The sequence below is a fragment of the Carassius carassius genome, chromosome 25, assembly GCF_963082965.1.
Source record: "Carassius carassius chromosome 25, fCarCar2.1, whole genome shotgun sequence".
In the NCBI taxonomy this organism is placed as follows: domain Eukaryota; kingdom Metazoa; phylum Chordata; class Actinopteri; order Cypriniformes; family Cyprinidae; genus Carassius; species Carassius carassius.
In genome coordinates this window covers 11017282-11034101 of record NC_081779.1, presented here as the reverse complement: position 1 = coordinate 11034101, position 16820 = coordinate 11017282, and the positions used below count along the sequence as shown (strand labels likewise).

Below are 16820 nucleotides of genomic sequence, written 5' to 3'. Positions count from 1 at the left end.
TGCATTTAAACCATAAAGGAAAATCGAAGTCATAATCAAATAAAAATATTAATGGTTAATTTGTGGTATGTGAAATGTGATTTCTGCCACAAACTAAGTTACTACAGTCATGATCTCTGCAGTTTCACTATAGTAAATGTTTAAACAATGGTTAACTCTCTTCAGGAAGGCCGGCCTGTGGCAGTGTTCTCTCTCCTCCACTTCGACCTGTATATCCAATGGAGTGATTATTGCGGTCCTTACTGCCCCTTAGTGTATGTTTGAGGTATTGCAAAACATTAGACTGCTGCAATTAAAAAAAATAATGGATCGATCAGAAAATGAATTGTTTATTAATATTTAAAAAAAAAACATACTTTATGAACAATGTTGTGCTGAAGCAAAAGTCAAAATCAATTTCCTACAAAAAAAAAATCAGTTCAGTACTTCCATGTTTTACTTGCCCTTGTCCCTCAGTCTCTCTGCATAAAGACAGTCAAAAATCTTTAGAAATCACTTGATAATTTGTGCTCTTTTCCCTAAATTGTTAATTTTGTTTATCTTCTGCATCTCTCTGTCTCTCCCTCATTCTCTCCATCTGAGTTTCAGTGTCTCAGCTATAAAGGAGATGATGTGAGTGTCCTCCAGGATGGCTTTAGCAGTGGGTTTCCCAGCTCCATGTCCGCTTCGTGTGTCCACTCTGACCAGCAGCGGCTGGGTTTGCCCGGGGCTGCGGCCCATGCCATGCTGGAGAGTGGCCACATATTTCAAAGTGTGCAGGGGAACTACGCGGTCATCGTGATCGGCTGTCAGCAGTAGCATAGCGGGGTACGGGGTCCCGTCTCTAGGGGTCTGAGGAAGGTTATGGAGAGGAGAGTACCTGTGGAGGAAAAGAGCAAATTATTATATATATTTTTTTGGACATATTATAGTATGAAATTTACAATTATAATTAATTATTTACTGTCACATGATCCTTCGGTAATCATTCTAATATTAAAAACAGAATTTGAAGCTTAATTTGTGGAAACCGTGGTAGGATTTAAGAAAAATATGTATTATGGACGCGTTATGTATTATGGACATATTAAAATTAAAGGGTGCTTTAAACTGATCAAAAGTGACATTTAAGTTACAAAAGATTTCTATTTATAATAAATGCGGTTCATTGAACTTTTCTTTAAAGAAACCTGGACAAAATATATAATGGTTAGCATGAAATTATTAAGCAGTAAAACATTTAATACTAATAATATTTCACAATATTACGGTTCTACTAGATTTTGGCCTTGGTGAGCATAAGAGACTTCTTCTAAAAACAATTAAAAAAAAATCTTAATGATTCCAAACTTTTGACCAGTAGTTTATGGCTTTTAAAAGACAGGAATCCTTACTTGATGAGCCATTTAAACTGTTCAGGATCATCGGCACAGCCATAGTCAGTGGTCCAGGCATGACCGATGGTGAATTTGTGGAACTTGAGCATGTCCATGACACCAACCTTAGCTACCGCACAGCCGAAGAGCTCGGGCTGTTGGTTTACACATGCCGCTGCAAAAGAAATGCATAGATTACTCTTCTCCCATTGTATACATTGGCCAAACACAGTCCACATTTACCAGACACACTGACTCACACACCTGTACTTAAATGAGTGGGCTTGAAAATGTTTTGGATTACTCAGATAGTGAAGCCCAATTTGTCACACTTCACCTTTTTAAAGGCCATGTTAACTACACTGTGACTAAACATAGGGATCAACATAGACATACTAACCTAGCTAACACATTCAGCATAAAGAAGCTTTTTTTCAAATGCTTAGTAATTTATTCACCGCCACTGTTTTCAAAACGTTGCACCGCCTACACATTTATCTAGTTCTGATTGTTACCTCACACCCACACACACCAGTAACCCACGACCAGGTGCAGATGGAATCTGTAAATTTTTTGGCTCAGAATTTTAGGGGGAAATTTTTTCACTTTTTGCGGAATGAAAAACATGGTTATACATGGTGTTAAGCTGAGCTGAATGCAGTCATGATATTCATGAATGTCCTGAATGGCAATGTGTTTTTTGTTTTTTTTTTTAGACTTTTTTTTCTGTTGTGTAACAAAAATGGATCCAATAATTTTCTAATTTCTGACAGTTTCTCTTCTTATTTTTTTATGCATATTACACTTATTATAAACTATGTATTTATTTTGCATACTTGAAGTGAAAAATGAAGAACATTTTTCAATATGTATTATTTTATTCAATTGTATTAATAATAATGTATATATATATATATATATATATATATATATATATATATATATATATATATATATATATATATATATATATATATACTGACTCAATCCTGTCTCTCCTGTCTGTCTAATTTTTGCACATTTTCTTCATATTTCTTCTTTTATTTAGGTATACTGCAGAGAATAATAAATATTAAATAAATGGAGGCACTTTAAACCAAAAATAAAAGAAAATCATCTTGGCCTCTTGGACTTCAGAACTTACTGATAGCTCAAAGAATAATCATATTTCCAGAAATATCTGCTAAAGACACACACAATGGGCTGGAAACTTGTAGAACCTTTTAAATGACGTGTTCAGTTCTGCGAAAAATCTAAAAACGTTTAAACAGATTCCATGTGCCTCCCACGATCAACCGCACATGAATTCTGCACAATCCTGCATATACACAATAGCTGCACTGACTCAATCCTGTCTCTCCTATGAATAAGACAGAGATTGAAACTGTATTTGCACTGGCAGCTGGTGAGTGCCACCCATCTAACGACTGTATCTCCTACTAAACCTGCTGTTTAATGAGAGTGACAGCACAGATTGCACACATCATTAGAGCCGCAGAGCTGCATGTCCATAAGTTTCCATTATAGCACCATTCTAATTTAACCATGTGCAAAGGCGTATGTGTGCTTAGACTATCGAGTCTTATTGGCTGTGTTCTTCATTAGCTGGAGATGATTGTGTCCGTCTGTCTTCCTCAGACCACTGATGTCACACTCTTCCAAAGAACTCACCCACGAGCAGGCCGCCGTTGGAAGCTCCTTTGATAGTGATCCGGCTGGCTGAGGTGTATCCCTCTTGGATCAGGTATTTGGCAGCACACTGGAAGTCATCAAAACAGTTCTGCTTGCTTCCAAGAGTGCCAGCTGAAATCAAAAATCTTTCTTAAAGACTTACAGTTTGATGCAGTGCATGTAAAGGTTGGGGGATGAGGTATTAGGTAATATTAACTTGTAACTAAATCTCTCTTATACTAAGAATTTTAATATGTGTAAGATACAGCCATAGAAAAAAAATTGTACACTTTACGTAAGGGGTAAAATGAGTCATTTGGCAATACATGAACAAATGTATTTATTCAAATAATATATCATATGTTGCGGCAAAGTACAGTACTTGTGTTATATTAAAGCTTAAACCAGAAACGGTTTGCAATATTTGAATGTGGTTAAACTACTGTAACAATCTGATTTTTCATTTAGAGGAAAAAAATATATATATATATATATGTAAGAAAAAAAAGTTTTTTGGATCCTTGGCCTAAACAAACTAGGTCAATATTATTTCCAAAATTATTATAACCACATTTATCATTAATATATCATTTATCATTCATTTCTTGAGTAAAAGCCATATATGATGGACCTTTTCTAAATATACAGTACAGACCAAAAGTTTGGACACACCTTCTCATTCAAAGAGTTTTCTTTATTTTCATGACTATGAAAATTGTAGAGTCACACTGAAGGCATCAAGGGCTATTTGACCAAGAAAGAGAGTGATGGGGTGCTGCGCCAGATGACCTGGCCTCCACAGTCACCGGACCTGAACCCAATAGAGATGGTTTAGGGGTGAGCTGGACCGCAGACAAAAGGCAAAAGGACCAACAAGTGCTAAGCATCTCTCGGGGAACTCCTTCAAGACTGTTGGAAGACCATTTCAGGTGACTACCTCTTGAAGCTCATCAAGAGAATGCCAAGAGTGTGCAAAGCAGTAATCAAAGCAAAAGGTGGCTACTTTGAAGAACCTAGAATATGACATATTTTCAGTTTTTTCACACTTTTTTGTTATGTATATATAATTCCATATATAATTCCACATGTGTTAATTCATAGTTTTGATGCCTTTAGTGTGAATCTACAATTTTCATAGTCATGAAAATAAAGAAAAGTCTTTGAATGAGAAGGTGTGTCCAAACTTTTGGTCTGTACTGTATATGAAACAACCAGGTGTTTAAACTTAGATCCTTTTTATTTCTCGGTATAACTGGTTACCATTTTTTTCTGAAAGTTTTCAGGAAAAAAAATATAGTTAAGCCATGTACAGGAACTCTGCTTTTCAAACACACAATCCAGACGCTGTGATCATCAAACTAGTGACTCAAGCAAGTTCACTTTCATGCAAAGTAGTCTGTGACCTTCTGCGAGTTTCAGACCTTCTTTACAAATTTTCAAGTGAAAGGAAAAAAAGTTGACTAATTAGAGCTGCTCTGAATTCAATTTCAATTCATTCATTCATTCCTTCATTTATCTTTCAAAAGGGCATTAAACACATGTGAGGAGTGAGGATACCTTTGTGCCAAGTTTGGCCGTACTCTCCTCCTCCTCTGATGTTGGCTACAGCCAGGATCCCACCCAGGTGTCTAATAAAGAGCAGGTATGCAGTACTGCACATACAGACAGAGAAATAATTGGTTATTTTGGGATATACATATTTCACATACTCTTCCCTTTCCATCCCATTCCATTTGCAATCTTGGCGGGCGTACACGGTGCGAATTCGGATGGTCGGAACTCGGAAGATCGTATGTCCACGCACACGGCACGAGTGAGTTTATCTGAAAATCGTACGGAGGAGATGATATACGACACGATTTTACAACCTGCGAATTCCAGAAGCAATCGCACGAAGTTGATAGACGCGTTCGACTTGAAGCACCGCTGCACGCACAGAAGGATCACTGTATGACATTAAGTAACGTTTCAAAAGTAACGCGAGAGCGATAAGAGAGCACACATGCGAAAAAAATCGCATGCGAACTCATACGACAGCAAAAATCACACCGTGTACGCCCGCCTTAAACACAGAGAGATTTATACTAACTTATAATATGGCTGAATTGAGTTCTCAAAGCCTCCATAACCATACAGAAATACTGGATGAGAGCCGTCTCTTTCTATGCCACGTGCATGTACCAGGAACATTGGGATCTTTGTGCCATCCTTACTGGGGTAAAACACCTGTAAATAAACAAATAATTAAGGTGTATTATTACACTGCCAGTCATAAGTTTGGAATAATTAAACATTTTCTAAACAATAATTTTTTTTTTTTTTTTTTTTTTTGAAAGAAGTATCTTGTTCTCACCATGACTGCATATATTTGATAAAAATGTCAGTGAAAACGTTAATATTGTGAAATTATTACAGTTTAAAAGAACTGTTTTCTATTCGAATATATCTTTAAAATGAAATGTAATATTCAGCAGCCATTTCTCTGGTCTACAATGTTACATGATCATTCTAAATGCTGAGTTGCTTAAAATTAGGTTCTTATCTGTTGAAATGTAATATTTTTTTGTGGAAATCTTGAAGCACTTTATTGCAGGATTCTTTGATGAATACAAAATTTCCACTAAAATATTAAGCAAGACAATAATAACCAAAAATGTTTCTTAAGCACCACATCAGCATATTAAAATGATTTCTGAAGTATCATGTGACACTGAAGACTGGAGTAATGGAGCATAAGAGACTTTTTTTTTCAACAGCATTAAAAAATAATTATTCCACATTTTTTATATAAGTATTGTACATATTATATATTTTCAATATTGAAGCTTCCTGTATGTGTTATTTCAGGACAGACTGCAGCCTGACCTGAATTGTCTGGTAGTCACTCAGGTTGATGCCTTTTACTTCCACCTGCCGGAAGATCGTGGGCTCTGGGTCAGGTTGACTCAGGTCACAGTGGTAGATTATGCCTGAGCGATTAGATATGAAGAATAGAAACACTTTTCTTTGCTCTGGAAATCTTTGTGATCTCCTTTTTACTTCCAAAGTAAATGCAGACACTCGGGTGTCCTCATACTTTAGGTCATGTAGTGTGTTTTGGCATAAATGTTGCACACATTTAGATTTTTTAAGTGTGATTACCTGGTGTAGTGAAAGAGGTGAACTTGTAGAAGAAGTCAGGGTGCTTCTTCTTGCAGCTGAGGCCAACTACAGTGCCCACATCTAGCGGCAGGTCTCTGATCAGTTTCCCTGACTGCAGCTCATAGAGCTGTAAGATGTCCTTCACGTCATGCACATAATTCACCAGCAGATGGCGCTGGTTCACACACGACACAAAGCCTGCAGACAAGATATACCACCGAGAGGCTGTAGTTCTCTGTTTTTATTGGAAATGAGTTAATGATAGTGTGAGTAAAGAGGAAGTGTGTGTGTGTGTGTGTGTGTGTGTGTGTGTGTGTGTGTGTGTGTGTGTGTGTGTGTGTGTGTGTGTGTGTGTGTGTGTGTGTGTGTGTGTGTGTGGAGGCTTGTGACAGTTTCACCCACAGATGTTGACTACAGAATACTAAGAAAACTGTTTCCAAAATGTTTAAACCGAAACATTCTGTAAGGAAAAATGAAGGGGTAAGCGGGGCTAGTTGTCACAAGAGTTACTGTAATTATGAGATAACGGTCCAATTACACAAATGAGGGTTTTTCCTGGCAGTGGTTTTGTATGTTCCTTTCAGCAATATATTAAAGGTATTTTTATGTGTTTTAACTTTATACTTTTCATATTGTGTATATATAAACCATTTTATTACTGCTTAATGAATTGTGAGCTGTTTTTGTTCAGAGTAATAACAGTGAAAATGTTTAAGTTGTTGTTGTTTTGTAATGAAAGCATTAAGGTATGTGTCTAGGGCCTCAAACTAACATTGTTCCACGCCTGCCAATGGTCGGTGACTTGAGAAATGTACTGGCCATAAATATTTATTTATTTATTTATTTTTACCAGCAATGAAGTATGTGCATTATTTCATAAAAATGATAATAATAATAATAAAAAAACATCCAGAAAAAATTGTGGAAGCTTACACAATAATATGAAGCAGCACAACTTTTTTAGTGATTGATAATAATAATAAGAAATGTTTCTTAAGAGGCAAATCAGCATATTATAATGATTTCTGAAGGATCATGTGACAGTGAAGACTGGAGTAATGATGGTGAAAAAAAAATTATATATATATATATATATATATATATATATATATATAAATTAAAATATAAAGAATATATATACTGTATATGTGTGTGTTTGTGTGTGTGTGTATATATATATATATATATATATATATATATATATATATATATATATATAAACAATTTCCTGTAATATCCATTCAGTGTTGTTGAGCAGGAAATAGATTTCTTTCAAAAACATCTTACAGACCCTATTTTACATGAATTTATATATAACATAATATAGTGGTCCTTTCAGTTTCAATCCTTTCAGTTTACGAGTATTATTATTATTATTATTATTTATAACCACAGTAAAATTACAATACTAGTATTTATGATTGGTGTTTTTTTTCTTTGCTTTCAAACGTTAAACCATAGAGTTTTTATTTTGGTGGAAAAGTCACACACACACACACACAAAAAAAAATTCTCTTTGTTGACAAGAGTGAATAATGTTTTCTTACCAAGAACATCTTTCTCATGTTGGGGGATGAGGGTTTTCCAGTGTGTCTGCTCTGGTTTCTGCAGGTCTATGGTGATGAGGCGGTAACGAGGAGCGTCCAGGTTAGTGCGTAAAGTGAAGACGGTGCCCTCGTTGGTGATGTATGTGTACTGAGCTTCAAATGTGTCAACCAGCTTCACCCATGGCAGCAAACCTTGAATAACATTATTATTAAACTAATATGTTATTTAGCAAAAATGCATTAAAACGGTCAAGAGTGATGGTAAAGACATTATTCCAAAACATTTATATTTCAAAATAATGCTGAACTTTCTATTCATCAAAAGAATCCTGAAAAAAATGTGTAATGGCTTACACAACAATAATAGACAGCACAAGAGTTTTTACGATTAATAATAATAAGAAATGTTTCTTAAGCTACAAATCAGCATATTAGAATAATTTATGAAGGATCATGTGACACTGGAGTAATGGCTGCTAAAAGTTCAGATTTGACATCACAAAAATAAATGACATTTCAAAATATATTTTTAACAGATCTTTTTTTTTTTTTTTTTTTTTACTATTTTTTATTCGTGTAGCCTTGTTGAGCAGGAAAGAGATTTTTCAAAAACATCTTATAGACCCTATCTTACTTACATTTAAATATACTATAATTTAGTGGTCCTTTCAGTTTCAGTCGTTAATTAATTAAAATGTGTTTTAATTTAAAAAATGTATTATTAATATTTTTTTCTTTGCTATTAGGCATCCCACATGCCAAACATTTCCAAATGCAAACTGACCTGTGATGCCATTGGGCAGCTGCTGCAGGTCACAGTACCACAGACGGTTCACTCGCTCACAACCCTCGGTGATGGACAGCACTGCATACCTGCCATCGTCAGAGACCTGGACAGACGAGGAGAAAAAGAGAAACAGTGGAAGGATTGTGTAACAAAAAGAGAACCGCACAAAAAAGGAGAACAATTAATTTTAGCCCAGGTAATTGAGTCAAATTCTTAATAAATATTTCATCACATTGCATGAATCGTAGGAACCAGTTGCATAATTGTATCTTCCCAAAAAGTGGGTTTTGTATAAATTTGGTGTTCTCTTACAGTAAGGCTACTCTGCCATTTTGGGTTGTCAGGAAATTCTGCCACCAGGATGTCTTCTGATTGGCTTGTGCCAATGACATGGTAGTAAAGCTTCTGGTTTAGGTTTGTTGTGGTCTCAGTGCCTAGAATGGACATAAAAGGAGCAAATCACAGAAAGTCAACATGAACTGCCATTCATGACCGGTCTTACTTCCGTACTGTAGAAGAAGTGTAGGGCCGGAACTGGATTGTGAAAGGTGGGTTTCCTGTGCCACATTGGAAGCACCATAAGTGATGTCAGCAGAGAAGGAAAGTAGTGTAGTTGGCCAACAGTGTGCACATACCATCAGCTTTGCCATCCTGTCGAGGGTAGCAGTTGTAGAAGATGCCTTTGGCATCATGGGTCCAGGCCAGGCAGCTGAACTTTACCCTCTCCAGAACGTCCTGCAGTTTGGTGAGGTCATCAGCCTTCAGGAAGTGTACAGTCACCCAGTCAGAGCCTGCGCTGCTCAGGCCATAGGCAAAATACTCACATTCCTCGGACAGGCGACCCACTGCACATCAACAAGTAGAAAAAAGACATAAAAATGATCAACAAGCTATGATGAAAGCACAAAATTGTCAACTTTAATGGTGCGAATGAAGCTAATGCACTCTAAATGGCAAGTATCAATATAAGGAAACCGCGAAACAAAGAGGCGTTTGAAAGAGGGTGTGCAAAAGAGTAAGATAGAAAGATAGAAAGAGATCAAAGGAATGAAAAGCAAAAATGAGGAAAGACAAAGCTGTAAATTACATCAATGTGAAGGATTCTTGGCAGACGTGCTACTGGGTTACAGCAATAAAAAGCTGTATCAAAAGTTCATCAACATCAGATTTGCATGCAATGATTAAAGAAAAAAATGTGTTGTAAATGTAAATATGCAGTTGAATTAACCCCTTAACTGTCACTCACATTTTTGAACATAGACTTTATAGTGCACGATCCAAACTTAAATTTTTATAATTCATGAATGAAAACATTTTGTAACATGATATTGATGTACCATTTAAAATTGGTATATTAATGGTATATTAAAATTGGTTTTAAAGGATGAATTTTGTGATTTTAAGTTTTCAGTTGATATATAATTTCTGATGATTTCTAAAATGTGATAGAGAAAAAGGGCAATGAAGAAGTCTTTTTTTTTTTAACAAAGGTCAGAACTCCTGTTATGATGTAGATTTTTGAGGGTGCACTCATGTCATAAATTAATCTATTGCTTTTTCTACATAATTTTTGATTCCTTAAACAGCAGTCACATATGAATCAGTGCAGTGCAGTGAGGATACACATAACGCAAAAAATTCCAGCTGGGTATTTTACTGAAGGACACACAGTCCCTCAGGGCTGAAACTTATCTCCAAACCTGTTCAGCAAAGACATCAATAAACTATTATAACAGCCACTCCAGGAAAAGACTGAGAAGGGAAAGTAGTCTGGTTTCCCATTTATGCAAATTATCTGGTGTAAAAATATCTGCAGAGAAAAACTTACATAGCCAGAAAACTACTGTAAAAATGTACACTTAAATTAGAAAGATAAAAACAGCATAAATCAAGAGATATACAGTCATGCTGTGATGTTTTTGTGTGTGTGTGTGTGTGTGTGTGTGTGTGTGCAAGTTTATATGCTTATGAGAATGCAAATGTGTATAATGAAATAAAGTAGGTATTACTCTTCCTATGTCCTCATAAAACAAATAGCTTAAAATCATACTAAATTTTTTTTTTTTTTTTTTTTCATCTAAAAATGCAGGGTTATTTATGTGATGGGTAGGGTTAGTGTAAGGGAATAGAAAATACCTGTTTGTACAGTATAAAAAACATTACGCCTATGGAGAGTCCCGTAAACCACAAAAACTAACATTTGTGTGTGTGTGTGTGTGAGAGAGAGAGAGAGAGAGAGAGAGAGAGAGAGAGAGAGAGAAAGCGTGTGTAATATTTTATTTTATTTTTTTTTTGCAATCCTGTGCATCTCAAGAGCTCCACAAATAGAAAGACCTAAACTCTCACTTCAAATATTTACCATTTTATGTATATAATATTTTAGAAATATGTTATTTCATTTTACTCAGTAAATTTTTTTTTCCTGCACTACAGTACATATTGCATATACATATTAATGTATTTATAGAAATAGTTTTTTCATGTGCTCATTAAATACATTTTTATTTATAAAATCCAAATGTTTATTAGTATTAGTGTTTTAAAAGTCTTATTTTTCCCCCTATTTTAATTAGTATAATTGTTATTATGTAATAATATATAATTATCATAATTCTCAAAATGTATGTTTTTTCGTTTGTTTTGTAGATTGACTATGGATTTCTTGTCTCTTTTTAAATCTGTCAAGACATGTAAGGAAAGGATAAAAGAGAAGAGGCTGGGAGAGATTGAAAAGGAATAACTACAGTAGGATGTTAGTGTAAGTGAATTATAGATGTGTGTAAATGTATTATGAATCAATCAATCAAACTCACTTTTGAGAGCCACAGTTCCATCCTCTGAGAGAGTGTTTGGGTCAAAGAACACAGATGCAGGACTGTTTAAAGAGTCCTGCACATAGAGCACACTCTGGTTCTGTAGACCCTCATTATGAGAATAGAAATATCTAGAAATAGAATGTTGATTAAACTTATTTAATTTCACTTAAGTATAAGATGGTATAAGCATTGCACAAAGTTACATTGTATGTTGTTTTTAAAGTGCATTTATTGGATTAGATGTTTATTCATGTCAAATATTTTATGAATGTTGAAAAAGCTTGTCACTGAAAACTTTGTGCAATCGGCCTGGGTTGTGTTTGGTGTTGTCTGTGTGATCTGATCGCTACCTGTTTCCTCTCTTGTAAGGACAGCTGTATTTGGGGTAGTTGTAGAGCTCCGTGAGGCGCTGGTGAAACCGCTCTTTGACTGTACACTGTTCCAGGAATGGCATGGTCAACTTATTCTGCTCTTCAACAAACATCTGCAGGGCGGGTGAGGGACACTGTTAAAATGGTCGTTGTCATGCACACAGAGAACTTGTTTATATGTAAATTTTTATACACGTGTCTTTGTTCCGGTTATGTGGGCCAAAGCCGGAGACCAGGAAACAAAACAGGGCAAGCCTAAAAATACGATGGGCATGGTGGTATGGATTGTTTACCTTGTCCGATAAGAAAGAGAAAGTCGTTTTAGCTCACGAAAGCTTGTAACTGTCAGGCAGCATGTTAATTGATGTCAGTATTGCAGTAAAAGGATGCTGCTGGGACTTATAATGTCAATCAAACCTGTTGATTTACTTAAACGTTAATGTTTTAATGATTTAACACCATATTTGCATGTGCATGGTTCTCTGAGGTCAGTTAATCATCACATGAGCATACAATGTATATCAGTTTTTTTATATTCCTTAAGCAGGTGTTTTGATCAGTTTATTATTTTTAAACGAGTTATTCATATTTTACATTTTGATGATTTCATTCATTATTAGCTTAGAAAACCATGCTGTAATTTCTTGTAATGCAAATATGCTGGTGAACCAAGGATGATACAGAATTTAGTTCTAGTACTAAATGGTGCTTAAACTAATTGGTTCAGTCTTTTTTTATTGCAACCTTGGTTGGATAGGGTTTAGAAAGCTTCTGCCTTCTTTGAAACCAGGAATAAATCCTATAAACATTCATGTAGGTCTGAGGTTGGGAAGATTTTGTATGTGATTTGCATTTGTAGCATATGATTTATGGTTGTGAACAGAGAAAAATCTGACATTGTAGCTCATCTTATGAACAACGTTATATATCAGCACTGTGTGAATATGGGAAATACATTTTTGCTTATCTTCAGTACAGTACAATAGTACCAGTGTTTTTGCACTCTATATTGACAACTGTTGGCCTGGATGAATGAAGTTAGTATACAAGCTTGGCTATTTTTCTCTGTATTATAGTATATACACATATATACTGTGGACATTCTTGGATTCAGTTATAATTATTTTTTTGTGCTTTGTGGTGGTTCATGCTGGGAACCGACTGACTGTAGCATTAGTCGTCAATGGGATGTCGACATCACAGTGCCCATGAGGGGGGCATCTGCTTTATACAGAATAAAACATATTTCTAAGACTAATGCTAAATGTCCGGAGAAAAAACTCTGATTATACATAATGTTAATGTTTATTTTATTGTATACAACTTTTTTTTAGTTTGTAAAAAATTACTGAGTGCACCTTTAAAGTGACACAGTAGCTGATAGGACCTTGTTTAAATGTTTTTTTGTTGATCAAATGCCAACAGTGATCAAGCATCTTGGGACTAAAGCCCTATTCGAATGGTAAATGTTTTTCATGGAGGCATAAGGTAATTTTAACATTTACAGGGGCTAGTTGGTGATTTGTATTGCTGCCTGACTACAGAACTGCAAAAAAATCCCAGCTGAATTATTTTTTGACAAGCGCAAAGTAAATGTTGTGTGTTAATTTAATACTCACCTGAATCCACATCTCTGTGGATTTGATAAGAAGGGATAAATACGAAAGTCATTTTTATAAATTTTTCTTTTTTTTACCCTGGCAAAGCACCACGCAAATGAAAGAATTCTTTAATTTCCTCGGCAATATCAGCTGAAAATCATGTGACTGACCAGGCAAATGTATTTTTACAGATGTCGTTATGAGAAACAATTACCATCCGAATATGACTTGAGTCTTTTTTATTAGTGTAATAAACCATAACAGAAGTCGTTGAGAGGTTGCCTGGTGAGAAGTACAAATTTACCAAAATTGTGAGGGTGACCCAAGAATAAATCATCTACCAGCCCTCCCTCTTCTTCCCATCATTTCCTGTCGCTCCTCTGCTATCCTGTTCCATTAGTGATGAAAACCCCACTGATGATAAAAAAAGAAATCTGTCATGATATAAAAGGGGGTCACGTGTGTGGTCACCTTAGTCTCCTCACTGTCAGGGTCCTCCAGCCAGTGGTATGGATCTGGAACCTTTACTCCGTGATAATCATCCACCTTTGAAATAAAACACCAAAGTTAGGAGCAACAGGCATGTCTGCACTGGGAGAAAATGGAAACAAGACACATTCGGTTTCCATGTAATTTTGTATCTAATAAACCAGGCCTTAAGGCAAACCCACGCTGCAAGGAAACTAATGCAGTCAGCTGCCATATGCTACTTCTGACACATAACCTCTAAATATTAACACAGACACCCCTAAACTCCTCCACTCTCATGATACATGACAAAAGCTTGTTCGTTGTTTCAGTCAGTTTTTCCTGTCCACAGTTTGTGCATGTCATTTTAAAGAGAAAAGAAGAGCAGACAAATGTATGAAAGATTAGATCTGCAAAACCCACGAGTTAAAGTACCACTGACCTTACTGTCATCCCTTCGTGCTTCAGGGTATTTGAAAGCCATGCTGAGTGTGTTTTGATAGGGTTTTTTCTTTTACTTTTTTGTAATTCTGTGTATATTTGTCCGTATGCTTCAGGCCCGGGTGAGTTAACTCCGAAAAGTGAAAGTGAAATTAAACATGGCACTCTCTCTCTCTCTCTCTCTCTCTCTCTCTCACTCTCTCTCTTTCTCTCTCTCTCTCCTGATTACACAACCACTCAGCTCTTCAGGCAGGAAATTATTTCACACTGGATTGGTCAACCCAAAGTGGGAGGTGTTAGATCTCACAAAGTTCACTACAGTTATCTGCGCTGTGCTCTCCTAAAAAGTCTTAGTAGCATTTGTTTTTGTTACAAATAGTTTTTACACTAAGAAATTTGTAGTGTACAAAAAGCAGATATTTGACTATTTTGAGATTATCAGCTTCGGCCGAAACCATGCCTGATTTGCTGTATTGTGTCATTTCTAACATCTACAGAGAAAATTGGCAATGACTAATGTGCATTTTCAAATATTTATGAGTGAATTCTGAGCAAATATTACAGGAATTTGTTCGTCAAATATATTTAATTGTATTATTTATTTATTTATTTTTACTAAATTTTGAATAAACGTTGTGCTACAAAATTATCAATTTTAATTTTATGGAATTATGGAATTTTTAAATGTTTTGAGTAAATGTTGTTCAAATTTTTGATATTGTAGTATTATTTATGAATAGTCTTATAATATTTATTAGTGTATATTGCATTTTTATATTTTTAGTTTTCATTTTAATATCAGTTTAACTCTTAGTAATTCTTATTATGTGATTTATTTGTTTATTTTTTAGCTTTAATTTATTAAATTATTAATTAAATAATTATAAATCTAATATTTATATCTTACTTTATTTCAGTTAACAAAATGTTGATTTTTTTTTTATAGTTATAGTTAACTAAATATTTTTTTTCCAGAACCTTTATTTTTAAGATTGAACAGTAACAGCACTGCATCACAATACTTAGAACTTTATCATAATAAGATCACTGTTATTGGAGACTTTTGTTTGTAGAATAAATTAATCATGGCTGACTACCAACAGAGCAATTTCAGAAAGGCGTGCAACACAATCAAAACATTACTGATCGCATGTGTAAAGTTCACTGGAAATAAGATTGATTCAGTGATCTTTTGCAATTGTGTAGTGGTCTTATATATTGAACAAAACAAAAGGATATTTTAAGTCTGGAAATAAGCATAGAAATTTTGGTCTCTGGCTTTGTAACTTTAGTGACACCAGGTATTGTGTAGATGATCTATTACCTTTACTTGTAGAAAAGCACTTATTTGTACACCATGTTACCATTTTAATGTGCACAAAAACAGCCAGCCTATTTTGTGCATTTGTTCGCAGATCTTTGTTGACATGCATTTGTAGTTCCTGGCAGTAATACAAGTTTAGCGAAGTCAAAACAGGCATATGCTGACAGACGGCCTGTCTTGTCAGAAAATAGAGTGTGGAAAGCACGAGGAAAAAAAGGGTTGAAAGAAAAACATTTGAAAATGTTTGTCCGGCATTTAATTACAAGGCAAGTGATGTTTGTCAGCGGGCATGTAAAAGGTATCCTATACACTTTGGGATTTTTGCGTTAAGTCTTAAGTCACACTTTACATGTCTGTGGTGTGATAGCTGTCACTGGTCTCAACGTATATCCCTCTATTACAAGACCTTTAATGACACACATAAACCCTCAAATAATGACACCCCCTGCGGTGGTTCTGGTATGCTTTTAAAAAAGGCTTGTTTTGACATATTCCCATCATGAAAATTAGATTCTGCTGTAGCCATCGAATACATATTCTCTTGACATTGTTTTAAACTTAATAAGTAAACTGCAGGTATTTATTCTGGTCTCTCCTTTTCTTTAAAAAACCCCCCACAAAAATCTGGATTACAGTGATGCACTTACAATGGAAGTTAATGGGATCCAGATGTAAACGTAAAAAAAAAAAAAGGATTTTAATTAAGTAAAACATTACATTTACATATTTTTATGTAAAAAAATGCTTTCTATTTTTTTCTGTGTGAAGTTAAATGCAATTTATAACTTTGTTGCCATAACATTGACTGTAGAAATGACTAAAAGAACTTTAAAGTGCAAATAATACCCAGGTTTTAACAGAAAAAGTCGTGTAAGTACTATTGTGAGCTTCACATTTATGCTTTTAAATCCTTCAAAAAATTGGCCTCATTCACTTCCATTGGTTTTTTTTTTACAAATTCTGTTGATTGAACTTGTACTGAACCCAAAATGATTCCTTTAAATGGTTAACTGTCTTGACTTCTTGCTAACCTGTTGCAAAACAGATGCTGAAGGCAAACAAGAAGACAAGCTGTAACCAATCTTGAGGCCAAAAATCATATGGAAGCTGAGGGTCAAAGTGTCAGAGACAAAGAAATGAACACTCTGCTTGCAAAGGAATATGATTCAAGGGGGAATCCCATACTGCACATAGCTGCACTGATGGGAAACTCAATTCTGAGACGAGTGGGTGCAGCGGGGATTGATTTTGTTACTTCAGTATGGGAAGAATCTGAAGGCACCAGACAGGGAGTGAGA

General features: G+C 35.1%; 1 protein-coding gene across 1 annotated transcript; it reads right to left on the bottom strand.

Annotated features, from left to right (window-relative positions):
• Window positions 1–392: 392 nt before the first annotated feature.
• LOC132104176 (prolyl endopeptidase-like) lies at window positions 393–14391 on the bottom strand. Its single transcript, XM_059509447.1, has 15 exons — window positions 14200–14391; window positions 13761–13835; window positions 11668–11801; window positions 11315–11445; window positions 9137–9346; window positions 8814–8935; window positions 8499–8604; window positions 7715–7906; window positions 6168–6365; window positions 5892–5995; window positions 5116–5252; window positions 4584–4678; window positions 3027–3158; window positions 1374–1530; window positions 393–859 (listed from the first exon to the last, which is right to left on the bottom strand). The coding sequence occupies exons 1-15, from the start codon at window positions 14239–14241 to the stop codon at window positions 565–567; spliced, it is 2130 nt and encodes a 709-aa protein (XP_059365430.1). The 5' UTR covers window positions 14242–14391; the 3' UTR covers window positions 393–564.
• Between the last annotated feature and the right edge of the window lie 2429 nt (window positions 14392–16820).